This window comes from Pezoporus wallicus, unplaced genomic scaffold, assembly GCF_028554395.1.
Source record: "Pezoporus wallicus isolate ANWC-B61680 ecotype Strahan unplaced genomic scaffold, APGP_CSIRO_Pwel_v1 contig_6566, whole genome shotgun sequence".
In the NCBI taxonomy this organism is placed as follows: domain Eukaryota; kingdom Metazoa; phylum Chordata; class Aves; order Psittaciformes; family Psittacidae; genus Pezoporus; species Pezoporus wallicus.
Window position 1 is genome coordinate 2,812,560 of NW_026638763.1, and position 19,304 is coordinate 2,831,863.

General features: G+C 46.5%; 3 protein-coding genes across 19 annotated transcripts in view; 2 read left to right on the top strand and 1 right to left on the bottom strand.

The window, feature by feature from the left end:
* Positions 1 to 8,547, top strand: part of UNC80 (unc-80 homolog, NALCN channel complex subunit) — a 120,201-nt gene extending 111,654 nt beyond the window's left edge. For all 12 annotated transcript variants that reach the window (XM_057412233.1, XM_057412238.1, XM_057412234.1 and 9 more), the window contains 4 exons: positions 5,004 to 5,085; positions 5,694 to 5,805; positions 6,972 to 7,186; positions 7,833 to 8,547. In XM_057412233.1, coding sequence (XP_057268216.1) covers positions 5,004 to 5,085; positions 5,694 to 5,805; positions 6,972 to 7,186; positions 7,833 to 8,102 — 679 coding nt within the window. In that variant the 3' untranslated portion in view covers positions 8,103 to 8,547. The remainder of the gene's footprint in view (positions 1 to 5,003; positions 5,086 to 5,693; positions 5,806 to 6,971; positions 7,187 to 7,832) is intronic.
* Positions 8,548 to 11,390: 2,843 nt separating this feature from the next.
* Positions 11,391 to 13,581, top strand: RPE (ribulose-5-phosphate-3-epimerase). The gene is made up of 6 exons (XM_057412305.1): positions 11,391 to 11,550; positions 11,668 to 11,747; positions 11,825 to 11,964; positions 12,253 to 12,387; positions 12,548 to 12,634; positions 13,027 to 13,581. The coding sequence occupies exons 1-6, from the start codon at positions 11,411 to 11,413 to the stop codon at positions 13,147 to 13,149; spliced, it is 705 nt and encodes a 234-aa protein (XP_057268288.1). The 5' UTR covers positions 11,391 to 11,410; the 3' UTR covers positions 13,150 to 13,581.
* Positions 13,582 to 16,935: 3,354 nt separating this feature from the next.
* KANSL1L (KAT8 regulatory NSL complex subunit 1 like) overlaps positions 16,936 to 19,304 on the bottom strand; it is a 61,373-nt gene continuing 59,004 nt past the window's right edge. For 5 of the 6 annotated variants that reach the window (XM_057412290.1, XM_057412293.1, XM_057412289.1 and 2 more), the window contains one exon: positions 16,936 to 18,746. In XM_057412290.1, coding sequence (XP_057268273.1) covers positions 18,498 to 18,746 — 249 coding nt within the window. In that variant the 3' untranslated portion in view covers positions 16,936 to 18,497. The remainder of the gene's footprint in view (positions 18,747 to 19,304) is intronic. The other variant, XR_008972518.1, reaches the window with a different exon arrangement.

Here is a 19,304-nt window from a genome sequence, read left to right on the forward strand (position 1 = left end):
GGGAGAGGCTGCTTTGTTTGTTCATTCTTCTTGGCAGACAAATGGAGAGTTTATCATTGGTGGTGTCAGTGAGATCATCCCATAATTCATGGTGTCTTTGTGTGTGTGAATCCTGCTTTGGCAGATCGGTCTCTCATTGGTGCTGCTGTAGGAGTGGTGTTCGGAAAAGACATTGGCTTGTTGGCAGAGGCAGGAATATTGTTGTCTGGCTTTGTGATAAAGTAAAATGGATTGCATGGTCATGCAAGCATGTGTTTGGGCCAAAAGAGGACAGAAGTCATTCAGCTGAGGAAGTTAAGTGCCATTCTTTAAATAGAGCTAAAACCTAACTACAATTGAGGAGGATGACAAAGGAGAAGGTCTGTATCTGAGTTGAAGCCTTAATGATCTGATACCAGGTTAGATCAGTGTTGACTTTGAAATGTTTTGATCTTGTTAAATAGGGGGGTTCACTCCTAATAAAGGTGAGGCTGACTTCAAATGAGAGTTCAAATGAGGTGAGTTCAAACGCAATAGTTTAGTTTGAATCCTGAAATCAGCTGTACAGTGGGTTCCTACTCATTTCTGTCACATACATTTTTGCTCAGGACTAGGACGCTCTCGTCCACCCTGCTCAATGGAACAGAGATTTCCTTAGGCAAAAAGGTGACCAGGGTACCTGGGAATCACATCTATTGAGGTTTATTATTGTTTTCAAGGATACGTATGAAAGCATCTGAAGCAGGGACATCAGGGCTGAAAAGCGTTAGAAGGAGCCTTAGAAGATAGGGAAATACTGCAAACTTTTATGGAAAGGCTCCACTAGAATTCCGTGAGGAAGGAAAAGATGTTTTAGCTGTGTTGTTAAATGTGCAAATTGGATTCCTCCTCTAAAGGACAGAAGTAATAAAGCAGACATTATAGGAGATTATTGTGCTGTGGGGATCATAGGACAGAATTAATGTTATTCAGGAGAATTAATATTAATTATAATCAGGAACACTAGATTTGAATAAAGCAGGCTTGGGTTTTTCTTACAAAATTTTGATTTCAGCTGGAGCACAATGATAACAACTGTTTAGGATTGCCTTCTGAATTCAAAAGCTGATGTTTAGTCATAACTGGCATAAAGAAATAAATCATGTGGACAGTAGACCCTTATGGAAGGTAGGAGTTTTAAATGAAATAAATAGTGACAAACACAGAAAAAGAATAAAGTCTGTTTCCCTTTGTTCTATAGCAATTAGAGCCAGCCATGGAGAAAAGCAGAGAAGACAGGAAGGGGATAGCATATATGTGCTCAGAAGTGAACGGATAGCATGGGGTATATGGGGCTGAGAAGCATATGTGTCCAGCACTGTGATTTGTTGTGGTTACAATCTGAGAGGAGAGGATATTTTCCCAAAGCAGAAAGAAGAATGAGAAGTCATTGTAATGGAAATCTGTTGCACAAACATGTTTCCCTTTAATGTTTGTTGTTATGCTTTAGTTTAATGGTGCCTAATAGGGAAAAACAGTGAATTCATATTGCCAGGGCAAGTGTAGCAGCTCTAACACTGACTGAGTGAGGATGTGTCTGGGAATACAAGAGCTGGAGTCCACCTACATTTTAACCCATACTCCCCTGGCCTTTGTCCACTAACCTGTGTCCTGGGACACAAAGTGTGTGTGTTCTACCATAGTGGTGTGACAAGCATGTACATCTGTTTAACAGACATGTAAACTCCTTGCTCCCTTTGTCTCTATTTTTGGTTTTTCTTGGTTCTTTCTTTTTATGTTTTTTTTTTGCTGCACAGCTTCTTGTAAACCATGAGCATCACTTACCATAATGGCCAACCTGACAAGTTTCTTCTAGCCCCCACTGTGTGATTGCACTGGTTGTCATTTCTTGTAGTGCTGGCAACATGCTTCCACAAAGTTGGGTTGGTTCAATCTTTTGCTCACCTGTCTCTGCCCTAACTATGTAACACTACTGTGAAGGTAAAACCCCTGGCAGGTACTCAGAGAGTGACAGAGCATCTTTTGTGTTGGGCAGGAAAACATTCTGGTTCATTATTCCCAAATGAATCTGGTTTATGTACTGCAGAAAAATCCTTAATGATCACATTGCTACAGGAGGGCTGAAATGGCATTTGATTCAATGTTCCTTGATTGGGTCCCACAGAAAACCAGTAGACTCCTGGTCAGGTCTGGTAAACAAGGAAATACAGAAAATAAGAAAGGGAGGGAGGAATGGAGAGCTCCACAGAGCCAACAGACTGCCTGCCACACTGACTTTCATGGAAACAAGATCAGTAGTGCTGTTCCTTGATGTGAAAAGAAACCCTCACAAATACTCCTGAAGTGAAAGGTTAGATATGAAAATTCAGTCACTCATCTGAAATGGGTGGCCTTTATGATCCTCCCTTTCCTTCCCTTCTCCAAAATTTGGGATAGAAGGCAAAAAGACAGCCACAGCAGGACTATGCTGTGCACAGGCAGCTCTGCAGAGCTTGGCTGCTCTCAGGTCCACCATTTGCCTGCAGCAGATACCTGCAACCAGCTCCTCAGATCATCCCAAAGTACACCAATTTGTGTAATGATTCAGTACTGGAAACAAACATCCACCAGATCACTAAACTCATTTCATTTATGATATGCGCCAGGCTGAAAATCCCAGATTCCAGCAGGAAGATACAAAGTCCAACCTTTCTTTTGCTCATCTATTGTTTGCCTTCAGATTACCCCATGGGAATCATTTTCTTCCTCATGTATAGCCTCCATGCCCTCATGCAGTCCACGTACTTCCTCTATCTAATGACTTTTTAAAAGTGTTCTCATGATGCATGTGAAATGAGTTTGTTTCCAAAACATTGTAGTGGTGAATGAAAACCATTGTAGAGTCTTTCTGCTCCTCACTCATAGAACTAAGAGTTACTGTTCCTTCCTCAGAAATCGCAACAGTATTCTCAAAATCTATTGTAATAGAAAATGTTTTTTCCAAGGCCTTCCCCAGCTAATTCCTACGTAATTCATGGGAACTACTCAAAAAACTTCTTCAGATTCAGAGGAATAAATTTTTTATGGAATCCTAGAAGCAGATTAAGAAAATGGTACAAGCTGTAATTTCAGGTAGCCTGGATCACAAATCTAAACAGTAACATAAGCACACTCTTTTTGCTTTGATAAGGAATGATGTATTGCTTCTGAACCTACCAGTCACATGTGCTGCAGTCATTGTCTGGGTCAAGAACACAGTCCTGCTAAGAGGAAGTAACTTTGAGGACTCTGCTTATTCATAGGCGGACGCTTGCTTGATGTTTAGGATGCTCCGTATGTAAATCATGTCAATACCCTACATAAAAGCTGAAAAATATGCTCCAGGGACTAGTGATCTCATTTGGAAGAGCTGTCTGAGTTAAGAAGGGCTCAGATACATCTTGTTTGTTCTGGCTTTGAGCTTGCTGAAGCTTTTCCAAGCCAGTGCAGCTGTGGTGAGGCTCCTGAGGGCATGCCGAGGATTATTAGGCTGTAATCAGACAGAACAGAAACAGCTTCATGGTCTTGGGACACCTCTCTCCTTGGTGTCGCCCACTGTCTCCCCTGTAGAGCTGATAGAAACACATGCATATGGTTTAGTGCAAAGTCTGGCTTCAGTTTAAATTGATAAGGGAAGAAGGAATAGGTCAGGTAACCTGACTTTGACCCAGAGCAGACCAGGAAGTTCTGTTCCACAAAACCTTCTAAGGGCAATAGCTTCTACCAAAGCGAAGAATGAACTGTCCAGGAGACAGAACTTTTTAAGCCTCTTCATGGACATCCTCCACGTCTTGTCTGGCCGTGTTCTTAGGTTTGTCTTCTTCCTCCACTCCTGTAAGGTCAGGTGATAAATCTTCACTCTGATGGTGGTACTGAGCATCTCAAGGATGATCCAAGGAATACAGCTAGAGAAAAGAACGTTGTTTTCCTTTAGATAAATGCAGGCCAAAGGCAAAATGGGTGGTGACACTGAATCTTCAACAATGCACACCAGATATAGCTGGAAGTTGCTTAACTAGGATGTGTGGCTCAGTGGATTCCAGTCTGTCCCAGAAGAGCAGCTGCCTGATTTAAAAGTCCATCTTAAATGTTAGTTGCTATTGTAACCATATGTCTCTCAGACATAGTTCATTCAGCTAACGTGTTCTGTGACCACTGTCTGCTAAATGACCTATTTGGAACTGTTTTGAGGAATACAGTGCTTTGATATAAATGAAGGAAGGATGGTAATCTGATAGTAAGTAGATGAACTGGTCAGTTGAATGGTAGGATGAGATGGTATGTAGCTGGGTATGTTTTATTGCTAAAGATTCTTTTACTGCAGATTTTCAGATAACTTGTACCAAGACATTAAAACCTAAAAAGCTGTGTTTATACCTATACATATAATTTACATTTACTTGTCTTTTCTGTTTGTTAGCCACAGAAGGACTTAAGGCTGCAAGTGTTGAGTGTGGGGCCTTGTTCGCATAACTCATGCATCCATTATGTGAATGGATCCTTTGTCACTTTGTGTTTGTTTTTTGTTTGTTGACTTAAATTGAAATTAAACCCAGATGACAAAATTGTGCTGAGGCTGTGGAGTCTATTTGGGAGGAAACAAAAAACTGCTTGAAAAAGGAAAAACAAACAAAAAGGCTTTTGAGCTAGGATCCGATATTCTTGCCTTTAATGGCTGTGGCAAAGGATGCAGACGAGTGTTGCTCAGTGGGATGCATCAATCAATGACTGAAAACTGAAATTTGCAGTTATTTATCTTTGGACGCTACCTGTGCGTGGCCACATCCTGAATACCATGACTCCACCTCCCACCATTTCCTAAGCCCCAGAAGCCACAACCCAATAGACACATCCCCCCATTCTTCAAAGGCAGTATTGCTCTTTGAAGTGACTGTGCCATTAGTGGTTGGTTTATTTACAGATTTATTTGAGTCACGATTGCCAGGACACCTGCTAGGTATACACGGTGCTTCTGCACTTGGCCTAATGCTGTCACCATCTCACAGGGTGGCAAGCGTGCAGAGCGAGCCAGGACAGCAGAACCTTCTCCTGCAGCAGCCCCTGGGGCGGAAGAGAGGCCTGCGGCAGGTGAGAACATGGGGAGTGGATAAACTTTTTCTCCTTGAGTAGGTTTGGTTTTCTGTGTCTGTTTTGAAGTGGTTTGTGGCTGTGACATGTCCCTTTTACCTGATCTGTGATACAGTAGTGCAGTCCATTGAGTCAGCAGGAACCACAGCACAAGTCGTAGCTGTGACAAATTCCTAAGAGAGGAGGTGCACTTTGTTTGGAATTCCACAATCTTTTCCCCTGCAAACTGGTTTATTATTATTTTCCTAAATCAAATGATGGTCACACGATCTGCATTGCATTGCATTCAGTATTGAAACTGAAAAGGCACAAAACCAAGTTCGTATGAAGGAGATGTCTGAGCCACGGACACCGTAAAATGTAGTATCTGTCAAAAGCAGAGTGAATGGACCATCTAGAGGAATAAACAGTCATAGAATCAAGGACCAGTCTGGGTTGGAAAGGACCTCAAAGCTAATCCAGTTCCAACCCCCTACCATGGGGAGGGACACCTTCCACTAGAGCAGGTTGCTCCAAGCCCCATCCAATGGCGATGTGTTCCCCTTACAGAGGAGCAGTTGTGTAACATGTGAACATACATCAGCTTAACTCTGTCCTCCATTGTTCAGCTTCGACGACCACTGCTGTCACGTCAGAAAACTCAGACTGAACCTCGCAGCCGTCATGGAGCTCGACTGTCAACCACGCGGCGCAGCATCCAGCCCAAGCCCAAACCTAGCGGTAGGGCAGTGCTGCATACCCACAACTTGATGTCTGAAAGTAGATACCTGTGGTGTTGGTTTAGCTTACAGGAAAAGGTACCATGATGTTAGTAGCCTGTATTAAAGTGAAGTCCCAGAAGTTTCATCCTTTATTGCTGTAAGTGGATATCCTATCAGAAAATCACCCCCTCAAAACACTTGGATGGTTTCTCCAAAGGTTTTCAAGGTGAAACTGCACGTGGATGGTGAATTGCCATGTGTTGCATTGAGAGAATGTTTGAAGTTGCTATTGAGAGTAGCAGAAAGAAGGAAATTTCCTATCATTTATAAGCTCAGCAATGCAGAGCCTTACAGGTTGTACATGGAACCGAATGGAGGACTCTTCTAGTCCCTGCCATACGCTCCCAGGAGTCAGCACTGCCAAGCAGAGCAGGGGGCTGTATTCTGAACTATCTGAGGTGAGCAGTTAACTTTGGAGGAAACAGCTTGAAGAGCATAGGGTGCTTGAGAACTTCCTACGTTTCTAACTCAGCCAGGACTGTGCTGGGGCACTGTTGGAGGTGTCTGAAACAGAAAAATTGATCCAACATAATTAAGAGCCGGAGCAGGGATATCAGTTTTACTTGTAAGTTAGCCTAGCTGCCTTCACTCTGTGCTGTTCTGTTACTCCCAGATAGCAGACTCAGTCTGCAGGAATCGGGGGCAATCAGTTGCCCTCTTCTCCAATTTCCTGCAAAACCCTGGGCAACTCCCTTATATATTCACAACTCAGCTTTCCATGTATAGTTGAGGGCAGAAATGCCTAACTCACATGGGAATTCAGTTCAGTATATTCTTCTGGGATGGAGAGATGTTATGGGTGGCATTTACCTCACCAAGCCATGACAAAGATAGGTAGGGTGACTAGTCCTGAGGTGATCCCTGACTCTTGCTGTGGCTTTAGAGAAAGCCTGGGATAAAAGGCTTTTAGATTACACTCCAATTAGACAGCTTATAAAGATGGAGTGAATCATGCATCTTCTCTTAGCTGTAACAACTCCAGGGATTCTTTCTCCTCTTCTTGTGTTTTCCTTTCCAAACTGCAGCATTTTAATACTCGATTTGTATTTATATTGAATATATATTTACATATATATTTGTATTATATTTAATACTTGGTTTTAATACTCTGCTTTCTACCCTCAGCAGAGCAGAAGCGGTCGGTGACCTTCACTGAGGCGCAGCCTGAGGCACCAGCAGCCTCCCCAGGGACCACACCGGCCCCGGCAGCCCAGCAGCCCGGGTGCAGCCGCAGCAGCCCCCAGGAGCCCAGCAAGCAGGACCCACCAGGCCAGCCTGTGCTCACCTCTTCACCTGCCATCGTTGTAGCTGATCTTCTCCACAGCCAGAGCACGGGCCAGGTAACGTGACTGACACTGCCATAGCCTGCCTGTCCTGCATCCTCCCTTTCCATCTTCCTGTCACACAGAGCAGTCCTTCTGGACCTGCCCACCAGTGCGACTGTTCATCAGCAGGTTTTGACAGCTTGCTCTCTGAGAAATGCATCCTAAAGGAAGGACTTCTTCAAAACCTCAGGGCTCTTTCAGCAAAATCATTGTATTTCAAAAGAAACTGCTTGTCCAATTGCTGTGCGTGTTGGACACCAGTGAGGACAGTACAGGGGCAGTCACAGTCATCCCTTCAAGATGTTAGTGTCATTGATATCATTTTTATACACCAGATATACACACATCTCGTGCGTTTGGGGGTTGTGTCCTTTGCTATGAACAAATTAAAGGCACCCGTCTACACTAAAAAACATGCAGTGAGGCAGTGTTAATGACTGAAATCAGATTAACCTTTCTGATCACTGCCACAGATTTGATTCATCAGCAAAAATACATCATTACAGCAAACTTTTAGGCATTTATAATCTGTACGTGCCTGGCCCTTTATGGTAAAAAGTATTTCTGACTGAGAAAATACTTTATAGAAGTTCCATTGCTTTTTTTCCCTGGCTCCCTCCCACATTCTCTCAGCCTGACCATGGGCTTTCCTCAATTGCAGAGCGAGACACTTCCTGCTGAGAAGGAGAAGGAGAAAGAGGAGGGCTTGGAATCCCGGCCAACAACAGCACAAAGCACTCCACCCACCCAGCTCTCCGACTCCGAGGACTACGCTGGCCTGGAGACCACCAGCTTGCTGCACCACGGGGACACTGTCCTTCACATCAGCGAGGACAACGGCATGGAGAACCCCTTGCTGGCCACTCACTTCAGCTTCACGAATGTGGAGCTTGGGGAGACTGATGTTGACCTGGACGAATCTCATGTCTAACTCCTGGGGAAGTGCAGCAGTGGGAGGAGGAAGGGAAAGCGGCACCTTCTCCTTTGAGTTCCCTGGTAACTAGTAACTAACTAAAACAAGAGCACTTTATTATCCAAAAGCAGAAAATAGCCGTCAGCTGCTTGCTATAGACTGGCAAATTCCTGTTGGTGAAATCTATTTCAGTTCAAGGCAAGGCCACAGGAACAGAGAATTTTTAGCAGATTCTCAGGGTAGGGGTGTCTGGGCAAATACGTGGTCCATAAAACCTTGCCTTGGCAGCCATGCACTGTGAACAGCAAGCTGTTGTACTGTATGAGACAGAAGAGAAGCCTCTCTTGAGATTGTGCCCAAGGTTTATTTTTGTAGTGGTTTTGAGAGGAGGGCTATACAGTGACTGAATTCAAGGCTCTGACACCTTGGTACTGACAGTGAAAACACTGATGAAAAAGTATCAGAGATTGATTTTTGCAAGCCTGGAATCATTGTTTCTAACTTGCAGAGCAATGATAAGCACCATGGAGCAATCAGACCTGTTTTGTTGTTGGTTTTTGGCACTGCAGACTTTAGTTGAGTTTGCTTTTGTCTGCCGGTTTCATTCCACTAAGACTGTGCTACAAAAATATTTGCTCTGTAAAACTAAATAGGGCACATACATAAGAAGGAATGCACGTGCTGTGCGCAGATAAGAGATGGGGGTAAGTGGCCTGCAGATGGTATAAATAGCCCATGCTGTCCTGCTTAAATGTACTGAGTAATTCATCTCCACAGCTTCAAAAACACCCAAGAAACCACATCTGGAATGGGTGGACCTTGCGGTACCTAGCAACTGCTCCATGGATGCTGGCCTATGTACTTAGCTATAGGGGTTTAAAGTAAATATTTATATATGGTATTTTCATGTTCCTATACATAAATATATATATACATTGTAAACAAAAGATGGCTATTGCAGGGCAGAAACTTGATGAAAGAATCTATTTTTGGCATGTTGAGATTGTATTTCAAAAGGTTCCATTTTATGTACGTAACATTCATGGCTGCAAAGTATTAGATATATATCTATGTAATGTTTATACGTAGGTGGAGATCCTCATGGGGGATCAGCTGAAGTCACTGCTGAGTTATGGGCTATGCTGCAGCATCATGGAATTACACTGGAATGTGATTTTAGCCACTAGCTGCTTACAGGCAAACTGCACAACAGCTGCGAAACAAACCATGAAATCATAAGCAATGCCCAAAGTTACCCTGGGCTTTGGGAATCACGTCCTGCCCTTTGCAACTTACGTTAGAAGAGCCCGAGTTTGTAATCATGGCATTATCGTGCTGAGGAAAATGCTTCAGATCATCCTGAGATGAAATGTGCTAACTGCCAGTCTGGTTCCCAAGAGCTTGTAATTTGGACACACACATCATAAACCACCTTTACTAAGGAGACAGAATGATACCCTCCTGTCCATCTCCATACAAAGGACTCTCCATAGAAAGGACATCTCTCTTCTACAGCTCAGCTGTTTAAAATACTGCCATACAAGCCACTGCCTCACTGCTGTAGTGCAGCACGCAGTTGTTACTGGTGTGCGTGGAAACGTAACTACACACCTGACAGCAGGTCTGAGCCTGCTGAAACCCATGGAGCCTTCGGGATGTGCTGCCTTGCCAAATGCTCAGAGGGGCCGGGAGCTGTGCACACCAGCCTGAGGAGGGAACTAATGTACATTACACCGCTGAAGGTAGCAAAAGCCATCCTTCCCCCAGGCTTGGGGGTGTTGAGCATGCTCTGCTCCCTCTGCAATGGGGAGAGACGGAGATTCCCAGCACCTCTTGGGAAGAGCAGGGCTGAAAAGGCACCACTTGTACCACCATATATGCATTTTTGATGGGGCACTAATGCAACCTAACGTGACCATGGTTCTGTCAGAGCGATGGTGAGGTGAAGATGGCAGTGTCCTTAATGACAAACCGCTTTGTATGCTGACCGAAACACACTGTACTGCTTAGCTCCTCAGCACCACCTACATGGAGACTGCTTGGAGCTGCTCCTAGCCTGGAGCTTGCGCCGAGAACAGCTAGATTCCAGATGCTGAGTTTTATTAGTGCCAGTGACGCACCAATGGGGGAAAACAGCTTCACCTTCAGATCCCAGGTAGGCTGGATGCTGGCAGTCGTGCAGGGAGGAGTGTTTCAGGCACAACACATAGGGAACGCGTGGTGCATTTGATAGTGACCTTTGCTGCTGAAACTGAGAGGGAAGCATCTTCCCTAATGAAACCTCACCATGGTTACTCCACTCTAACCATAACAAAGTAACTGTGATTTCCTTCATTAATTCAGTCTATGTAATACCTGTTTCCATCCAGGTTTCTCACACTGGTGAATCCATAGTGGTAAGCCATAGCAAGAACTGTAATGCCTCTTTTTAACGTCTACCCTGCTAGAAATCAGCGCAGCTTATCAGTGATGTAATACTCTGTAATTCTGTTTGATTCAGGTGGCTGTGCAGGTGGCTTTGGTTGTGTTGGACGAGTGTTGAGGTGGAACAGTCAGCCTGTTCTCTCTTGTGCTTTACTCCGCTATCGGTTGCACTTACTACTGTACTCATGAGGTGCATACAGTGTACTCGGGCTGGTTTCCTGCTCTGCCCCAGTGTCTTTGTGACAGAACTGGTGTGTTTCTGCTGTCAAGACAAAGGATGCTGCTTAACTAGTGTTAGAGGCCTTAAGCGCATGTCATGTCCAACACTTGTCCGGGCTGCGCGCGTCTCGTCCCTGTGTCGGTCCCCTCGCCTCAGCGTGTGATGCAAACCTTGTTCCGAGGACTAAATACAGAGTGATGGCAAAAGGACAGCGTTCTGCGTTTGAGCCTCTTGCGTTCCTCTGCTTCTGGAGCAGGCTTTCATGTGCTGTTCGAGGCACCGTTTGTTAACGTTCACCCCCCCGGCTCTCACCCGCGCCCCGCTACAAGCAGCCCCAGCCTGGCGCTGAGGGTGCCGCTGCCTGGAGCTGCCTCAGGACTGACAGAAGGCACGTCCTTGGGAACTTAAACCACTGCCCCAAGCTTCCCCCGCCCTAGTTCAAACCCGGGGGAGAGGGGGATGTGTGCCCTCCTAAGCGCCAAAGGCGACTTATTCGGGGAACGAGCCTACGGAACCGGGGGTCTGGAGCCCTTGCGCCCGCCTCCGAGCCCGCGGGGGACCGAGCCCCTCCATCCGCCCGTCCCCCATTGCACCCCCTCCACAACACCCAAGATGGCGGCGGCCAGGGCGGTACCGCGCCTCCTCCCTCCCGTCCCTGTCCCATCAGGCAGCGCGGCGGCGCATGCGCGGGGCGGCAGCGATGGCGTCGGGGTGCCGGGTCGGGCCTTCCATCCTCAACAGCGACCTGGCGGCGCTGGGCGCCGAGTGCAGCCGCATGCTGGACTGCGGGGCCGACTACCTGCACCTCGATGTCATGGACGGGTAACGGCCGGGGCGGGCGGGGAGGGACCGGGGGGGGCGGCCCGGGGGGCGGCCCGGCCCGGCCCGGCCCGGCCCGCGGTAACCGGCGGTGGCGGGTGTTCTCTCTTCGGCCCCAAGACACTTCGTCCCGAACATCACCTTCGGCCACCCCGTCGTGGAGAGCCTGCGCAAGCAGCTGGGCCAGGACCCCTTCTTCGGTAAGGGGCTGCCGGGGGGACACGGGGCTCCCCGCCCGCCTGCCGCCCTGCCTCACGGCTCTGCTCCCCTCCTCCAGACATGCACATGATGGTGGCCAGGCCGGAGCAATGGGTGAAGCCGATGGCTGTGGCGGGCGCCAACCAGTACACCTTCCACCTGGAAGCTACGGACAACCCGGGAGCGTTGATAAAGGACATTCGCGAGAATGGGATGAAGGTGAGGGGAGGTGGGGCTGGAGCAGCACACTGTGCGCAGCACAGCCGACAGCCGCGTTTATGGCGATGAAAGACCCCTCGCTGCAGTTTTGGGTGGTCAGAGAGCGGCTGATGCAGTCCCGACACTGTGCATGAAGCTGGTTTTCAATCAGGAGCCTTGACTTCCAGCATCCTGTGCTTCCCGTGCTTGCGCAGACACATCATTGTTTCCCTAGGAGTCCATTCTGAGCTCAAGCCGGTGCTGCTGTCGTCCTAAGGCGCACTTGGAGTTGTCTCTCCTCTGCTGCAGGTTGGCTTGGCAATCAAGCCTTGCACCACGGTTGAGCACTTGGCACCCTGGGCCAATCAGATAGACATGGCTTTGGTGATGACAGTCGAGCCTGGATTCGGAGGGCAGAAATTCATGGAAGACATGATGCCAAAGGTCAGCTAAGTTTCTCTTCCCTTATTTATTGAGCATAAAGGGCATTAACAGTATGGGGTGTAGTGGGGAAGTGAATAAATTTTAGGTGCGTAGGCAGCTCTAGGTAACTGTAGCAGCCAAGTGTGGATCTCGGGGTCAACCTTTTTGTGCTGTTCCTCAGGTTCAGTGGCTGAGGACTCAGTTTCCCTCACTGGACATTGAAGTGGATGGAGGAGTTGGGCCCGACACCATCCACAAGTGTGCAGAGGTAAGAGGCTGATGCAGGGCAGTGTTCTCAGTCGCTGTGCTAAGAGACTCCCCTTGGGAAGTAAAGCTCAGGAGGAATTGTGGTTTGGCTGTGAGCTGTTTCAGAGGGAACAGCAAAGCAAAGCACACAGGATCAGTGTTTTCCTGTGGTCCTGTCTTGTGCCTTTTTAATAGCAGCTACTGAAGCCTCCCCTGAAGCTGGTTGCTTAGTGCGTGTTTGGGTTAATAGCAATGATGAAGCAATTGCCTGTTTGGGGAAGTTCCCTTTTCTGGACTCGGGTTGTGGTTGTAGGTAGAGGTATGTTACCTGTGTCCCACCTGTTCTACAGCAAGGAAGCTCTTTCAGAAGTGGATCTGTTCAGTGTTACTGAGTGGGTGTTTGATGTCTTTCAGGCAGGTGCAAATATGATCGTATCCGGCAGCGCCATTATGAAGAGTGCAGATCCAAGATCTGTGATCAATCTTCTAAGGAATGTGTGTTCAGAAGCAGCTCAGAAGCGCTGTCTGGATCGATGAGACCCACCCAAGCGGTGTTCCAGCAGGCTCTGTGCAGGCAGGAGATCCCTTGTTTCTCGTGTGAGGGAGGGCTGGATGAACATCCGAACATAGATTATGGAAACGTGCTGCTGCTCAACAGAGGAATCATCCCCTCGCTGCAATGAAGCAAGCAGCAGTGCAAAACATTCTGGCTGTGTTTCAGGGTTGGAAATGCAATGGTTTGAACCTGTCTCATGATTCTGAGGAGGCACAGCCTAGGACACTGACTGGATTCACCTAAACTGCAGTCAGTTATTTGCTTGCTAGAAGAGTGTAGCATCACCACAAGCAGTCTCTCTTGTGGAAGACTAATCAAAACTGCCTTCTGCTGTCTGTATTTGGTATTTGATCTGTGCATTCCTACAAAACTTTTCCACTTCTGCATTAAACACCCCTTCCTTGGTGTGGTAAGTGTCCTTTTAGCTGATTGTCAGAAGGGAGTGGGTTTGGGAATAAGTAAGTTTGGGAAAAATGCAGTTTAAGAGGGCAGAACAAATGCTACCATTGCTAGAAACATTCCTATGTCTTGTTTTACTGCCTAGAAGCGCTCAACTACATTAAGACAAGCATCCTTTGCCAGTCACAGTGTGGGAAATAACGTCCTTGTTTATATTTGAGCTAACCAGTTTAGATAGCTGTGTCTGCAGTCCCTGGCAGTGATTGGATTCCACGGAGGAATGATGCTTTAAAACCCTACAGATGGTGGAAAAAACCCAAACCCTTGTTTCGACCCCCAGGCTCCTGGGTTTGTGTATGTGCCTCAGTAAACAGTTTACGTAGTGACGTACAGTAATGTTATCTACCAAGTGATTTCAGTGTATGTAGGCTGAAACCACTACAGGGAGATGGCTCTACAAAAGGCTTAATGCTTCTCTTAACTATGAAGCCAAATAGTTCTCATACCTTCAAATTGCTTGTACTGACCTCACAGCCTGGCCTGCTTGAGCATGGGAATGGGCAGAGGCCACTAGAGGAATTGCTGAGCAGGTCGTTTTAACCAGACCTGCCTCCCATGGCTCTAATTAGGTCTGCTGCCTCCTTTGATGGTTGGTGGTATTCTGCATGGTGCTTTTTCCCTTTAACTTGTCATTACAGGAGGGTTGCAAACAGTCTGCCTCTGCTGCCCTAGGGGAAGTGGCTCAAGAGCTGCAGGCAGTTGCACTTCCACAAGGCCAAAGTCAAATGTATTGTCCTTGTGGCAGGAGCTAGGGCTAGTTCAAACAGTAGAGAAGTGTCTGAAATGGCTAAACTGCTGCATTTTCCTGTGTGGTCAGTCGTGGTTTAGGTGAACAAATGTCCCATTTGAGAACTAGCAAAAGAAAAATGGAGTCATTGGGACCTACTACACTGAAGACATCTTTTTGAAGAGGTTTGCCAAGAGAAAGCTTGGCTAGGAAAGGTAATAGTCCAAATGGCTGTTCAGTCATTCATACCTCTGGAAGGAACCTGTGTAGTCTAATTCATTGTCCACAGAGAAACAGGCCCGGCTCTGGTATCTAATGTGCAGGGCGAGCAGCCACAAACAGGCCCTGAAAATGACAGTTTAGGGTGTGGAAGTGCTATTTTCATGCTATTGAAAGCAGCAGGACAGCTGTAGTAGCTTGCCTCCTGCAGCTGGCCGTAAACTGGGCTGAAAGGGTAATCAAACCATTTCTGTTTTCTCTAATTCGTTAGGGGGACAGGGGACATCCCAAAGTCCTGCTGGTTAACCAAGGTACTGTGCTTTGGTAATTGATTACTGTGCTTAATTACTGTGCTTTGGTCTGAGCACAGACCCCTGTGGTACGTTTGCTTTCAGGTTGTATCACTGTGTTTTTAATCTGGCGGTTTGCACTTCCACGAGCTCTCAGGTCAGGAGTGCTGTGAGAGGGAGAATTTACACACACACTAAACTTACTCAACTGCTTCTTTCCATCTAAATCCCACCCAGGTGTGTGCAGCAGCTGTTTACACACATAAGGTTCAATCCATTGGTGACTGCAGAGCATCCATGGAAGTACCAGTAATGATAACTTGTTCTTTTAATGCTTAAGACTATTCTGGTTTCTTGCCTCTATACATTAGCAGAAGTAATTACTGTCCTCAGTAATGTGACCCACAGTGGAAGTGCCACAGCTGCAGGACCCAGCCCAGCACTGACATGGAAACCAAGAGCAGCTTGCATGGTATGCACAAGGCCAAATAAACCCCAGGGCCTGTTAGATGTTGCAATACTCTCGTAAGTTTCAGCAACAAGGGGGAGCATGCTCTGACGTTGAGTAATGTGGGCTCAAGTGGTCCAGGGTGATGTGTCTGTACGGGAAAACAGGGTAAAAGAAACTCCAAGATAGCTTAGTAAGGCTGTTCTTGGGCATGTGCTGCTCAGGGTGGTGTAGCATATCCCTGAGCAAGAGAAAACACTGCAGTAGATGCACACAGAACTTAATTTTAATAGGGCTTAGAAGTTTGTGTTTGTACTTACTTTCCGTTAAGGTCCTGGATGCAGAGATGAAACGTTTAAACCCTCCTAGCAGCAGGGAGCAGAATGGAAGTGGCTTTAAAAAATGGCTTCGAAAATGGTAAATGATGTGTAAGGGAAATGGCTTTGTCAAGCTGCAGCACCCGCTTTCATGCGTGGGGGGACCTTGCTGCATGGTTAAGTTGCTGTTTCACAGTCAGCCTTTGTAATACCTTCAGCCCACAATGTTAGGAGCAGTGCTGACAGCCATTTCCATGGCTTAACAGCCACAGCAAATGTGGTTGTTGGTTTAAAAGGGAAAAAAAAAACATCCAGGGGATCCTTACACATTTTATGGCTTCAAACATGAGCATGGCTCTGCTCTCAGCCTGCTCTTGCCACCAGTGGCTTCCTCATGACACCAGCATCCATCCGGAACTGCACTGTCTGGAGATGGGAGTCCAGCTTTGCAGGAATAAGAGCTGCAGCAGTAAAGGAGGATGCCAATTCCAGCTGCACGCAGCACAGGGGAAGGTGAATGGAGGGGGCTGGTCCCGTGAGCAAGTTCAGTTAAGCTTTATAACCTTGTGTCTGTAGTGAACTGAGGCTACTGAAAAATGGGGTGCTCAATGGCTGGAGTAAAGAGGCACAGAGCAGAGAGGGCAGGGCACAGTGTCTGGTCTGCTGCAGCAAGGTGGAAATCATGAGACAGGTGCTGTGGGTGAGGAGCACAACTTAGGGCTTCCCAAACCCCATCATCTCCCTTGCCGTGTGCACAGTGTTCACCTGCCCCATGAAGGGCTGTTGGAGGGAGGCAGATGATGTGAGGAAAGCAGATGGAGCCTGTTCTTGGTCCCTCTTGGTCCTATCCATAAAATGCTGGATTGCATTTCCATTTCCTGAGGCACCTTTAGGACACAGAAGTTAGCAGGGTGGTTTACTGGGTCCTGAACTGCAGAAACTCCTCACAATGGCCCCCAGGGATCAGGCAGAGCAGGAAGTCCTGACCTTAACCACAAAGGTGGATGAGAGCTGGCTTCTTAATGATCAGGCTTCTTAATGAATGGATACAGGCCTGGAAAGACCTGCAAAGCATCTGAGGCACATAACTTTCAGAAAACTTCTCCCAGCAGCAGATGCCCGTGTAGGACAAGAGGGATGGAAAAATCCACCTATGTACTGAGACACCGAAGGGGGGCCTCGGCCTCACAGCCCCAGCGGAGTGCTGCTGCCACTCCAGTGTGTCTGCAAAGCCATTCTGGGCAAAGCGGGTCTCTGTGCCAAGAGGACGCGTCACTGCCAAAAGGCCATCAAATCCAGACTGTATCCAACATATATAGAAATAACTTTTAATTAAGAAACCAACCTTGCATCAAAGATTACCGTATCAGACATTGAGGCAAGATTCAAGTTTAAGACAAACCAGTGTTAAAAAAGTGTTTAAAAAAATAATCAGAATGTGCAATAAACTACAATGTAGCAATAGGTTGTAGTGTTGAAACGTAACTGTTTTCAGATGCCCAGCGTATATTTCTTGTCATTTTGACCGAAAAAAACCCCAAACTGACACTAAAACTGGGTCATCTGTCCGGTGCCCACTCCAGATGTTACACATGGAAGGAGTTTTGCACAACAGCAGAGACTCCTATTAAATTGCCTTCAACTGTCCTACACAGAAGAACTTCCTGTTGATGGATTATACCTACATTCAATGTTTAATCTTTGTTAATACCTCTTGAGATTGCGGATACGTCGCAAGCTACGCTATTTAGATGCAAGTTTAAACAACTTGGCTTTTGTTTCCTCACTGTGAACTGGCTGGGAATCACAATGGGAAGCTTTGGGGTCTTTTTCTTTATTGGTCTTCTATCCTAGATGTCGTGGTTTAAGCCCAGCCAGTAACTCTGAACCCAGGACACAAGACATCAATCATCTTTTCCTTTTCAGCTAGTTACCAAATGTTGGCATACTTACGAGACTCTTCCAAGGCACTGTACAGAAACTGAAACAAGACTTTGTCTTTAACATATTAAAGCAAAATATTATGAGCCTCATTTGCTACTGGAGGACTAAGGAAGTAAGATGATCCAAACCACAATATTCAGAGAGCTGCGTCACTCATTTGACTCGACTGCTCTTTCCTTCTGTTTCTCTATACCTGCCTGACTGAAGCAGAAACCCTACTTTGTGAGTAGCAGATACAGCGGCTATTGAAATGCAGTGGTCTATCCCTATTTCATTGCTTGAGGACACCTATATGAAACATGTCCTGGCACTACTGAGAGCTGAGTACAGGTTTTAAGCTAGATGCAAGGCTTCCAGAATGCCTGCTTTGAAACTGCTGGTTCTCAGCCTACCCTTATCTTACGCACGGGTTACACACATGCACTTTAAGAGAGGCAGATTTCTGCCCTGTGGTCATACCACCCAGGAAAATAATCTGAGGCTCTCTCTTCGCCCCACTGGTTTTTCAAGTAGTTTTTCTGTGTTCAGTTGAAGTTGTTGGTTAAGGTAGACAGCATCGCTTGATGCACCAGAATCCACTAGGGCCAGAAATGCATTTGAAAACAAAACAGAAAAGGATTATTATTAACAATGTGGCAATACGAGAACAGAAAGTGAATGGTGCCAGCAATTTATGTGCGCCCACTCCCGACATTGGGAATATTAGACTTCCAGCTTGAAATAATTACTTTCTCTTGGGGTTCAGGAAGAAGAAAGTGTTGTCTTTGGGATTAATCCTGCCTGTTACAAAGCAAGAAAGAAAATATATTATATGCGGCTAACGTACAGGTTTTGAATTGTGCTGTCATATGCTGAACAAGAGAGATTTTACCTTACACTTTTCTCCACCTTAATTGGCTTTCTTAATGAACCACATTATTCCCCGTCACCTTTGTTTTCTTGTATTGCTGATTCCCAGGCAAGTGTTTTCGCAGTCTTCTGCCTCTTCAGTGGATTGTTTCCTTGGTGGATGGCCATTGTCTGTCAGCCCAATGGGTGTGCAGGAAGTACAGAGAGAGTCGCTGGGCAAAGCTGCACTTGACATTTCAGTCTGGTTCGTTACTTGATCTTGGCACAGTAAAGCTTCTACCTCTTCATCTTTTAGTGGAAAAACTCGAAGTTCCCACAGTCCAGACTGAAAGGAATGGGAAGGGTAGGAGTGAGGGTGGGAAAAGAGGAAAGAGGAGGGGAAAGGGATGTCAGTTGAGCCTGAAATGATTAGCTATGTGCAGAATGATCTGCTATCAAGTAACAAATGAGTGTCTGTCTTTACAATGTTTGCAGTGCTCTTCACACAAAGAATACGACACTGCTAGGCACCAGCTGTCAGGGTAGGCTGGCTTCATATGGTTTTGAACTAGTAACAGAGCTACAATTGAATAGGCACAGTACAGGAGCGGAGGAAGCTCTTTTCCATGATGCCAGACCATCGGGATACCTGACCCTGTCTGGAACCCTGGCCAGCATCTCTGAATAAAGATCCCTGAACTCAGGCCTGCCACATTTGCCTCAAAAACATGTGTGTACATTTTTACCTGAGGCTTCGTTAATAAAGCTCAGCAATCTGGTTTCTTAACAGAAGCGCTGTGTTCATAAACAAGGGTGTCGGCCTCAACTGCTGGTCAGGAACATACATTCAGGTTCTTTGTTTTAGGTTAGAGATAGTGGTCAGTGAAGACCTGACCACAGCTGG

What these genes read in the sequence shown, in the direction of transcription:
- RPE (XM_057412305.1), top strand. Translation starts at nt 11,411, where the DNA reads ATGCGCGGGGCGGCAGCGATGGCGTCGGGGTGCCGGGTCGGGCCTTCC. An exon ending in CACCTCGATGTCATGGACGG is followed by an intron (nt 11,551 to 11,667) that starts GTAACGGCCGGG and finishes TTCGGCCCCAAG; the next exon opens with ACACTTCGTCCCGAACATCA. An exon ending in TGGAAGACATGATGCCAAAG is followed by an intron (nt 12,388 to 12,547) that starts GTCAGCTAAGTT and finishes GCTGTTCCTCAG; the next exon opens with GTTCAGTGGCTGAGGACTCA.